General features: G+C 56.1%; 1 protein-coding gene across 1 annotated transcript in view; it reads left to right on the plus strand.

The window, feature by feature from the left end:
- KCNQ3 (potassium channel, voltage gated KQT-like subfamily Q, member 3) overlaps positions 1–11,456 on the plus strand; it is a gene marked incomplete at its 5' end in the record, with an annotated part of 219,189 nt that overhangs the window by 166,653 nt on the left and 41,080 nt on the right. Inside the window, 2 exons of the mRNA XM_004679586.2 lie at positions 7,088–7,178; positions 8,603–8,729. Coding sequence (XP_004679643.1) covers positions 7,088–7,178; positions 8,603–8,729 — 218 coding nt within the window. The remainder of the gene's footprint in view (positions 1–7,087; positions 7,179–8,602; positions 8,730–11,456) is intronic.

Here is an 11,456-nt window from a genome sequence, read left to right on the forward strand (position 1 = left end):
GTGCAGGAGAGTTCCTTTTTCTCCACATCCTCGCCAACATTTGTTGTTACTAGTTGTTTGAAGATGTGCCATTCTCACTGGGGTGAGGTGGTATCTCATTGTGGTAAAACCAATGTTTCTTAACAGGCCTGTACAAACCTAAGACGAGAAGGGAAAGAGATAGGCACTGCATTGGATGAGCACCTATAGCTGCCAGAATTCTTGGTAGTTATGCACCTGTTTCTCTTCTGCTGTCTGCATGTGGGTTGAAACAGGGTCATCTCCTTTTGATTTTTTCTTCTTCTGTTTTATCACACAGTTAAATCAGACCCAGGAATATCTACTTAAAGAAAATCTGCTGAGAAAAATGAGAACCAAAACTTCATACAAAACAGTGAAGAAAAGTACCTTATTAGTAGTTCATTACCCCCCAAAAAATGTAAATAAAATACAAAAATGTGTTTATTGTCTCTCATAGCTAACAAAATTTTGATCATAATCAAAACTATGCTGTACATTTTGAAATGAACAAAGATGGAATTGAGCATTAATTTAGATGTACATTTGTTATGCCCGAATTACTGGATAATACAGTGTAACTCCACTTTTTGGCTTCTCAGCATCCAGGGAAGGATTGTCTGGGAGTCCGAACCGCTGAGTCTTCTGTTCTGTCAGCCAGAGAGCCACCCCTGCCGGCCTTGTGGCCTTGGGACTGCGCTCCATCGGCGAGCCCATCAACTTCATGGAAGCTGCATTTTTCTTGACCTTCCCCTTTTCTGTTAAACGTGTTCCATGTTAGATGCTGTACATGAGGGGGGCCAGTGGCTGGGGTGGGGTGGGGGGCTTTTACTGACTGTGAAGCCAGGGCCTGCACAACACAGGTTGTGCTAAATCATTAGAGATGTTGCGTGGAGATGGAGACTTTATTAGAGAAGCAGGCGTTTGTTCTGAAGGTTTCTGCTACCCTCTGCAACCTCTTAGCTATAACGACTTGACAAAGGTTGTTAAGATGACAGATCCTCATCATTGGTCAGTTCTATGTTCTAGGTAAGGGCCTGACGTTCAAAAGAGGGAACTGGCCAGGTGATTTGGTCTCAAAGTAGTGTGTTCAGATTCAGATTCTGGAGACATGGAGTTCTGGACCTGGCAGATTTGTTCTCTCCTTCCTGACCCAGTCCTCTTCCACAAGCAGGCCAACAGGTACCCCCACTCCCCCCCCCACCCCCCCACCCTGGTATTTATTGACCTGGAGGGACTGATCAGTGCTTTATGCCACATGATTGATTTTATTCAGTTCACATGTCAGTTGGGACAAAAAGAATAACCCAGAACCCTGGCGCAGACTGGGTCCCCTTGATTAATACAAGTTCTACTCAGTGTATGTAGATAACAGCAAACTGAAGAAAGGCCAGACTTGAAATTTCATTATAAAGTTCCTTAAAGTGAAGTTCTTCCAGAAGGTGTGCACAAATGTTTCACTTAACCAGGAAAGACTTTCCCTCTAAACACAGGAAATCAAGTTGGTGTATAGTGTTGGGGTTCACAGTCAGGACTAAGTATCTGAGACTTGGAAACAAAAAAGGTTGCGATCTGATGCATGAGTATGACATACCTACTGCTACATAGTCACCCACCACAGAACAGCAGCTTCACACAGCCGACTTTGGTATCTGCTTCTGTGGGTTAGGAGTCCAGGCACAGCCCCTGGATCTCCTGCCCAGGGGTTCTAGCAAAGACTACATGAAGGTGTCTGTTCGGGATGATGTCTTATTCAAAGGCACGACTGGGGAAGGATCCCCTCTTAAGCTTTATAGTCTGTGGTTGTTGGAAGAATTCAGCTCCTGAGGGTTGTTGGACTGAGGTCCGGGCTCCTTGCTGGCTATTGGCTGGCGGCTGAATTCAGTTCCAGACCAGCAAGGCAACTTGAGAGAGCCCAGTAGCAAGATGGCAATCACAGCCTATTGCAACCTCAGCCAGAAGAGAAGCGCAAGTTTCCTGTATTTTGTTGGCTAGAAACCACTCACTGCTCACCAGCCACCTTTAAGCAGAATCTTCCATGGTATGAGTAGCAAGAGGCAAGAACCTACTAATGGAGGCGTTCTTAAAGCCAGCTTGCCACAGCTGGACTCCAGAAGCTACTCTTCCTTTCGGTTGCTGGTTTTGCGGGAAGCAAGGAGAGGCGTGCATGAAGGTGAGACGGTAACCGCCCACCTCTTTGCAGCTGTCTCCGAATACGAATGCTTTCTTGATGAGAAGTCTTTGCAGAAGCCTCAGCCCCTGGATGGTGCTGATCCCGGGCGTCTCGCTGCAAATGATGGACTGACAGGCCCAGCCAGGAAAGGACTGGGGCCAGAGTGACCTTAGCATGTCAAGATATCAGAGATGCAGCTTCTTCTGGGGAGAGCAGGAAACGTCAGAGATGGCCTATTTCTCCCCCGCTTGCTCAGCCAGAGCTGGGGGGCAGGGCCTTTATCAGGAAAGGTCAAGCCAAACCTGGGTGGAAGAGAGGGGGCAGTGGCCACGCTGCTGGTCAGGTTGTGGTAGAGTCCAGCTGGTGTGATGCTGGTGCAGGACAGAGCAAGGAGCAGCTTGGTGTGGAGAAGGTGATAATTGTGTCCCCAGACAGAAGCCTCCAACCTTATCCCCGCCAAAAAAAGTAGGTGTGGCTATTATCTAGAGGGCTGGCTGCCTCTGGACTCCTGACAAGAAGGAGCTCAGCAAATATCACCAAATGATGTTGACGTGCACGGTGCAGATGGCCCAGCGCTGGCTGGGACTCAGACATCATCTTGCTAGAACGTCTTCCAATCTCCCAGTCTCTGGCTGATTGGCACTTTCTAAATACAGACTCCCAGGTCTGATGAAACCATCAGCAGCCGCACCGGGCAGAGGCCTGACCGTCCGAGCCAACCTCGCTCCCGCCATGGCCAGCCCCCACGGGGCCTCTGTGCCGGGCGGAGCCCTGCGTGGCTGCTCTGTGTTCCTCATCTCGCCCCTCACGACATGCCTGAGAGGGACTGTTGTTTGCTCTGGGTGTTCTGGAAGGATTCTCCAGTAGTGCAGTGGCTCAGGAGGACTCTGGTGGCGTAAGAACATGTATGTTCCTGCCTCCGTATAAGCACCATCTATTCTGGAATGGGCTCGGCCTGTGCTGGCCCTGGGACCTCGTGGGTCCACTTGCGTCCCGTCCGTGTCTCGGAGAGGTGGGTCTTGATGTGAGTGTTTCTGGGTTTCTAGTTGCCGTTTGTGTCACTTTTAAGAGCTACTAAGACATGAAATCATTTTGAATAAGTCCGAGGTATCCCTTGTCCTGGTCTACCTCGGTGGCCCCTATGTGCCACATGTCGGGAGAGAAATGGATAACCGAGGGAATGCTGACCGAAGAAAAGTCGAGGTCATCTGCCCAGGGCACGGGATCCTTGGTTTGATGTGAATCTCCTGAAAGGCTGGGGGGGTACAGCGTCTCCCCACTGCCTGAAGGCACATTCAGTGGGAGCGGGAGACTGTCGCCAGCTCAAGGGCAGCAGAAATCAGCCCCTGACGAAGACTTCCTCCAGTTTCTAGTTGACTTACCCATGCAGCAACCCTGGGCCTGAGGATATGGTGAAAAGCCCACAAAGAGTGACTGCTGAACTTGCCGAGTCGGCCCGGAGCACGGGGAGGTGCTGCGAAATGGAGACCAGAGCTCTTCTCTGGGCCTAAACCGAGGTGTTTCGGACCTCCCTCTGCTTTGCAGACTCCCTTTCTGAAGGATGAAGGAACAAGAAAAGGCTCTTCTTAAGGCCCCTTGGAAGTGCTAGTTAGTATACTTGGGGAGAGTTGGCGTGAGCCAGGTCAGGAAGCGGAAGCAATCGGAAATTGACTTAGCTCCGACTTACGTCCTGGGCGGCGAAGGAACAGCACAGTTTTGGCTCTCTCCTGCTCCTGTGACAGACGGGACTGATCAATATAGTTCCTGCCCCCACCACCACTTCACCTGGCGGCAGTCCGACTCCTTCTCAGCACAGCATTCCAGGCAGCCCAACCCATACCCCCTGGGGGGTTTGCAAAATAGGAGTAAGGCTCAGCCCTGTGCCAGGACAGCAGACCGGCTCCATTAAGGGGTGACCCACACGCCCTTGGGCTGCTGCCTAGGGAGTAAAGGAATCCTGGCACTTAGTGGGCGCTTTACCTCTGAGGCATTGTGCTGGGGATCAGGAGGCTCCTGAGGTGATAGTCTGAGGGCTGTGTCTTCTGCTGGAAGGGGTGCTGACGGGACCAGGGCGGGTGGGCTTGATGGCCAAGCACCTCTCTGCTCGAGGTTGCCGGGTGACCAGCCTGGCGGGGAGACTGTTCCTGCACACCCACTCACCGCAGGCAGACAAGGACATAAAGCGAGTCCCGCTGCCCTCCACTCGGTCTAGGCCCTGAGAGAGCCGGGGTCCCTGCTCTCTCTCAGGAACCACCCAGAAATGGACCCCGGCTTTCCTCCCTAAAGCCTGGACACATGGGGGAGTCAGACGAGAGCACCCTCCCGGCTGAGCCCTTGGCCCCCTGCCCTGCCTGGCCTGGCCCGGCGGGGCTACACGCCACCCCTCCTGTAACCCAGCCGGGCCCGGAGGCGCCCTGCCTCATCTGTAAAGTGGGGTGCAGTTGTAACGGAGATGGCGCCCCACTGCCACTGCTGCTCTCAGGAGTTCGGGAGAAAATACAAAAAAAAGATGACATAAATTCTCATTTATCTCTCCGCTTCTCTCCAGCGGGCAGGCGGGTCTGTTCTGATGAAGGGACGTGGCCCGGCTGAGAAGCGCGGGCCTGTGCTCACCCTCCAGCTCCCCGGGGAAAGCCCCTGCGCTGAGCCTCCTGGACAGCTGCCCTGGGGGTTGGCCCCCAGGGGCCAGCGAGGTCCTTGTCCCGGGTCCCTGGACCTTACACTTCACAAGCGCCCCCGCCTGCTCTGGGGACCCGCCCTCCTGCCTACCCTAGGAGGGAGAAGCAGAGGCCGGGCCAGCGGAGCTTCAATGCTGGGCAGAACCAGTGGGAGGAGGGGCAGAGAGGAGAGGGGAGCAGGGGAGGAAACAGGGAAGGGTTTGCAGGGAGACCAAATGGGGGTGAAGGGCACACAGAGGCGGTGACTGAGGGGGTAAAGGAAGGCTCTGCAGGCTTGGAGAGGGAGAGAGCCACAGCAGACCAGATGCAGGCCAGGGAGGGCCCCAGCCGACAGCCCAGTTCCCTCCAAACCAAATTCACATTTTTTTTTTAAAGATTTATTTATTTATTCATATAGAGCTGGGGTACAGGCCAGAGATGCGGAGGGTGAGAGGATTCACCAGAGACAGAGTGGGGTGCAGAACAGGCCGATCGACGAAGTACACTGCTGAGGGGAGCAGCGGGCGGGTCAGGAGAGGTCTGCCTCGCCATGTGGATCTCCTCCGGAGCAGGCGGGAATTGAACTCATGCGTAAGTGGCTTAAGCTTCTTAGTGCTGTGCTTTAACCCTCTGAGCCACCAGGGAGGGCCCAAATTCACATTTTTAAGAGTGAATTGAAATGTACAAGAGACCAAAGCCTGTCTCCCCTTCTCAGGCGAAGGAGGGATTCCTCCATGCTTTTAGCTCCATAAATTAATGATTATTTTCAAATCTTGGAAAGTGGATTCTGGAGGTTGCTGGTGCTTTCCCTCCCTGGTGCAGAATGAGGGCTACGCCGGGCGTTTGCTGCCCCCTGCTGGCTTCATCCCGGTTCTGCAGGCTCCCGCGCGGGTTCAGGGCTGAAACTTTTGCTGATTGCTTCTGCCAAATTATCTCCAATCCTGGTTCTAAAATCATGGGCTGTTAGAGCTGGAAGAGACTCGGGCTTCCAGCCCCGACGTCTCCTCTAAGCTGGAGACTCGAATTTCTATCCGCCTGCTGCATATTTCCACCTGGACCTCAAAATCAGCGGATCCATATAGGAGCTCTGTGTATACACTCTATGGAGACACCTCCGTGATCCCTCTCTCCAAGGATGGGAGAGTGCGGGCAGGATGTGGGTCTGGCTAGGGCTCTTGCTTTCACTGAGTTTGTTCAGCTGTGGGCCACAGTGCCATCCCTCTTGTATAAAGTTCGAGGCCAGCTAAATTCAAAACCACCCATACCGGGCTGTAGTAGATGGTTTATATTGCAAAACAAACATGAAATTTGATGCAATTTTGCTCGTAAGAGTCTTTCAGCATGTGGCTAGGCCATATTTCCCCCCCCCCCCCTTAGTCTTTCCTGGCCCTCAAAGCCAACCCTCATCTCCAATCCCCGTTGAGTCTTACTGCTGAGTAGATTAGCAGTCTCGTTCCTTTAGAGTTGAACCTTCTGCCTTCACTGGGTCAGTAAGACAAAGGCAGTTCCTGCTCTAAGAAGAACTCTAGCATCACATTTTAAGCTAGTATTTTGGGTTTTTTTATTAAAGATTTATTCATCCATGCACACAGAACTGGGCACTGGCCAGAGGTGCAGAGAGGCTTCACCAGCGACAGAGTGGGGAGCAGAACAGGCAGACTGATGAAGCCCACTGCTGAGGGGAGCAGCGGGCGGGTCAGGAGAGGTCTGCCGCGCCATGTGGTCAGCTCCGGGGCAGGCGGGGATCGAACTCATGCGGAAGTGGCTCTAGCTTCTTAGCGCTGCGCTTTAACCCGCTGCGCCACCAGGGAGGGCCTTCAGCTCATGTTTTTATTTACTGCACAATGTAAGCAAGTGGCTTCAAAACAGTCATGGATTGATTATAATCAGCACAGAATCGAGATCGTGGCGGGCACCGAGTGGACAGCACTCTGTACCCACCTGAGGAGTGGGCTTGTGCAACTTTGGGTTTTCAGGGTCTTGGCAGTCCCCCAGGGTTGCAGCCAGATGATCCACTTTCAGTCCAACTAGCTGAGAAAGTGAAAGTCTGCACGTGGTTATCATCCCTCAGCTGTTCTCTCTTCCCGGTCTAGTGCCCCGCCCCTCGGGCAGGTTGGTGGCGCGGGTGTGCGGGTGACATGCAAAGCTCACGCCAGTGGCCCGTGGCAGCTGTAGTCGCGGTCTGGCGGACACCGTCCTGCTCAGACCCAGGGCAAGGCAGGCCTGGGCGCTCCTGAGCCTCCTCTTCCTTTCTCTCCAGGTTCCTCATCGTCCTGGGGTGCTTAATCCTGGCTGTCCTGACCACGTTCAAGGAGTATGAGACGGTCTCAGGAGACTGGCTTCTGCTACTGGTGAGGTCGCAGCCTGCTCGGTGGTGTTCTAGGGGAGCCGGCTTCAGACTGGAGGGAAGGGGCTGTCCTGGGGTACCGTTCTGCCTCCCAGCTGTGGCCTCAGGGAGTCCTGCCCAGGTCCAGACATGGGGAAAGGGAGGCCTGGATCCACTGGTGAGGCTGTGGGACTGGCATTCCTGGGAAGAGCAAGCTCCTCTGGATGGGGGGGGGGTGACCAAGGTCAGGGCAAACCAGTTCATGCTGACTTAGGCTTGCACACACAGTCACCCGAACCACTGAAGGTGCACACAGAGGAGCCGACCTTTCTAGACTCCTCTGCTCCAAGGCGCTCACCTCCACTCTGGGCCCAGCGCAACATGCATTTACACCCCAAGTCCTTCTTCGGGCGTGCTGTGTCCACTGTTTTCCCGCCAGTGGCAGGGGGGTAGCAAGTGTGGGGGAAGGCAGCATGGGCCAGTTCGGGGCCAGTTGTCTCATGCCACACTTCTAGGTTCCTACCTACCCTCCCTTGAATATAAAAAGGTGAGTAAGGAATGAGGTGGGTGCAGCCTCTGTGTCTGGCCTGGGCATGGCCTCCCCCTGCAGGGCTGGGTGCTCCTGCAGCCCGGGACTCCCTGCTGAGCTAGTGGACCTTGAAGGCCCCCCGGGCTGGCTGAGGCGTCAGCCCGCCACACCACCACCCTGAGAGCAGGGTCCTGGGAAGCCACCCGCTCCCGGGGTTGGGGATCGCGGTGGTGCCGCAAGGCTGGGGGCGGTGGCCAGAGAGTGGGGGTTTGCGGGGCAGGGCCATCATGTCTGGTTAATCAGGGAGGCGCTGGAGGAGGGAGGGAGCCCGCCTGGAGCAGCCCTGCCTGGCCAGGCTTACCCTTCTTTGTCCCGTCATGCCTTGACAAGCTCAGTTAACTTGTCCTCGCTGTGGTTTCTCAAAACAAAGATTGAGCTGATGTGATAAGGTGCTTGAGGTGCTGCTGGCCCAGGCCCCGGCTCACAGTCAGGGCACCAGGGGCCCGGCCGGGCTGGGCTGGGTGTGCAAATGGTTCCATCGATAGCTCTCTTTGAACCTAAGTGCACTTCGGAGGAGCTTTTAGTATATCGCAGGGATTTTTTTTTTAAGTGAGCCGTTAGAACAAACACAGGAAAAGGACAAGGCTTTTGCCAAGACCGAACAGTGTTGGGACAGCTAGCACACTGGAATGAACACTGGAATGAACACTGGAATGAACACTGGAATGAACACTGGAATGAACACTGGGCCTTCCAGGACTGTCTGTTGCAGCCACCACCCCCCGCCCCCCCAACCCCATCTAAACAGCACTACAGTGGCAGAAATCCCATGCTCGGGAACTTCAGCACAGAAATTGGAAATTGCTCGTTCCAGGCTCTGGGCGTGGTTAATCGGGGCTCTCCTGTGCTCTTCAATGCAGGAGACTTTCGCTATTTTCATCTTTGGAGCCGAGTTTGCTCTGAGAATCTGGGCCGCCGGGTGTTGCTGCCGATACAAAGGCTGGCGGGGAAGACTGAAATTTGCCAGGAAGCCCCTGTGCATGCTGGGTAAGTGCTTGCTGAGGGGGTGCCCTGGTCCCCCTTGCTGGGTGGCCAGTGAGGACGTGTGGGACAGACACTGTTCTGCTGAGATCAGGCAGCCCTGTGGGGGTCAGCCCAGCCTGACCGATTCCTCGGCCAGGGCCCATCCTAGGAGAAACCCTCAGGGCAGGGCTCCTTCATGGGGCCAGAGGGGCTCATGGAGTGTCTGGGCTGTGATGGAGGCTGGCCCCTGCCCTGTGTTGGTATCTGCCCTGTGTTGGTATCCCCCTAGACCAGAGCACTGGGGTCACGCACCAGCCACCTCTGTCCAAGCATTTCCAGACCAGACTGACTGAACTTTGCCAGGCTGCAGTGGGCCTGGGGGCACACCCCTTGCTGGCTGATAATCACGTCTGTAGGATGCTGTGCCCATTCCATGGAGGTGGAGACTGAGGCTCACGGAGCTGAGTCATTCCCAGTCACACCCCTAAGCTGCAGGTCCCCCTAATACAGGCCGCTGTGTCCTCCCCCATCTGACCAAGCTCCTAACCCAAAAGATGCTTTGGGGAGGTGTTGCTGAGACCCCCTCTTGGGCACAGGCATGCTGGCTGCACAGCAGGTGGGAGCTCACACCCACCCTCTGCGGCACGGACCCCGTCCCCACATGACGAGCCCCTGAAACGGCACGGTGACGGGAATGTCGTCCAGCCGGGCGCCTAGGAGACCTGGAGCGTCCGATGTCCCCGGTCACAGCCGCAGGGGCCCGCGCTGTTAGAGCACAGGTGTCCCGGCCATAAGCAGCCGTCTGACGCTGCAGCCGGCACTGCTCTCTGCGGTGGCTGGGCGCTTACATGCCTCTCGTCACAGCGAGCTCATCACCTGCCAAGGTGCTCAGCCACCGGACTCCTCTGACTTCCAGTGTTTGGGCTGGGCGTGGCCCACGGCCCTCCTCTCCCGTCCGCCAGTTCCCTTCCTTCCCCCGGGAAGATGCGCTTAGCACCACTGCGCTCACGGCCCGTCCTCGGCATCACACACCCTCTCCCGAGCCTCCTCACTCTTCACTTCCCTTTTGAAAAGTGACCCCAGGCCAGAACCCAGCCTTTGGGACGAAGCACTGGACCCTCTCCACCATGTGCCGTCTTCTCCCTGCGGCCTGGGGGACCTGCCTCGTGTGTGGGTCCTTTCACCCGACTGATGTGTACCCCCTAGCTTCCTACCGAAACCGCTCTTCCTCCTGCCTGTCTGCTGTGAGGCTGGACAGCTGACTTGCTAAGCTTCTGCTCAGAATGTGAATACAAGTAGGGTGTGTGGGCCTGTGAACTAATGCCGGGGTGCAGTCTGGGGGCTCTTCAGGCACTTTTGTTCATATATTTTCTCCCCCATTCCTTCGCCAGCCCACTCTATCTGCTCACCGGCATCAGCCTGTTCAGGCTGCTCTAAGCAAGTCCGCAGGCTGCGGGTCTCCCCACCCACTTTCTCCAGGTTCTGGAGGGCGGAAGTCCCAGATCAGGGTGCGAGCATGGTGGCCCGGCGAGAACCATGAGAACCACTCCCAGGACGCCGTCTGCGTCCCACAGGGTGGACGGCCGGGAGCTCTCGGGGTGTCCTTTATTAGCATCTGGTCCCCTTCATGCCCACTCAGGGCCACCCCAGGGCGTAGTCAGTTTCTACAGGGCCACCCCCTATCGCCTTGAGGGTGAGGATCTGAACATATGAAATTTGGGGGACACAAACCCTCAGACCATGGTGACGCCCAACTTTCTTTCCCTTCCTCTTCCTCCCTTAGTTTTTCAAGGTTTTTGCTTCCACCTTGGGCCTGGGTGGGTTCCCTGGGTCCGAAGCACAGTCCCCGAGTATCAGACGCCCGAGTCACGTTTGCCTTGCTCTGGAGTTGGTCTCCTCAGCGTGACAGACGGGTGGCTTTGTGCAGATAAACGGAGGCCTGGCCGTGGCCACGCACAGATGGCTGGCCCCTGCCTTCCCTGACGTCAGCACGTCTGGGCGCCCCGATAGGGTGGGGAGGGCACCAGCTGTTTAGACACAGGTGCCGAGGTGTGAACTGGCGAGGTGCGAGCTGCCGAGGCGGCAGAGGTGCCGGAGCCTGCCCGGGCTGAGAGGCCGGCACAGACACACCTGCGCAGGTGTGGGCACAGGTAGGTGCTCAGCAAACACTTGCTGCTGGGAGGCCCCAAGGGCCAGGGCACAGAGGGTTTTCAGAGCTGGGTCTTTCCTCAGGGGATAAGTAGTCCGTCAGGCGTGGCCCTTGGAGCCCTGAAGCTCTCGCCAAAACCTCTGTGTGATCAGTATCGCTCAGGAGCCGCCCAGCTGGTGGAGTCAGGACGCGCCTGCATATGGGCATTTTAAAGCGCTATAGCAGCAACGCCATTTTAATCAACTTTGCCCAAATGTGCTTGGCTGAGGGGTCCTTTTCCTTGCTGATGCTCTGGAGTAGTGTGGAGAGACCTTCGGTGAGGGCACAGGTGACGGGGGCATCACTGCAGGGGGCAGGGAGGAGGCCACCCCGCCGCTGCCCATGCCAGCTGCCTCCTGGACCCCAGCGGTCCTTCCCCAGCCCCGCCGCGTCACCTCCAGGCAGCCCCTGGAAGGGATCCAGTGTACCACCTGGATCTCCTGTGCCAGGTAACAGCCCTGTGTACCTCCTGGGTCTCCCATGCCAGGGGACGGCCCCATGTACCACCTGGGTCTCCCGTGCCAGGGGACAGCTCCGTGTACCACCTGGGTCTCCCATGCCAG

Source organism: Condylura cristata, unplaced genomic scaffold (genome assembly GCF_000260355.1).
Source record: "Condylura cristata isolate star-nosed mole 26May11 unplaced genomic scaffold, ConCri1.0 scaffold00009, whole genome shotgun sequence".
In the NCBI taxonomy this organism is placed as follows: Eukaryota; Metazoa; Chordata; class Mammalia; order Eulipotyphla; family Talpidae; genus Condylura; species Condylura cristata.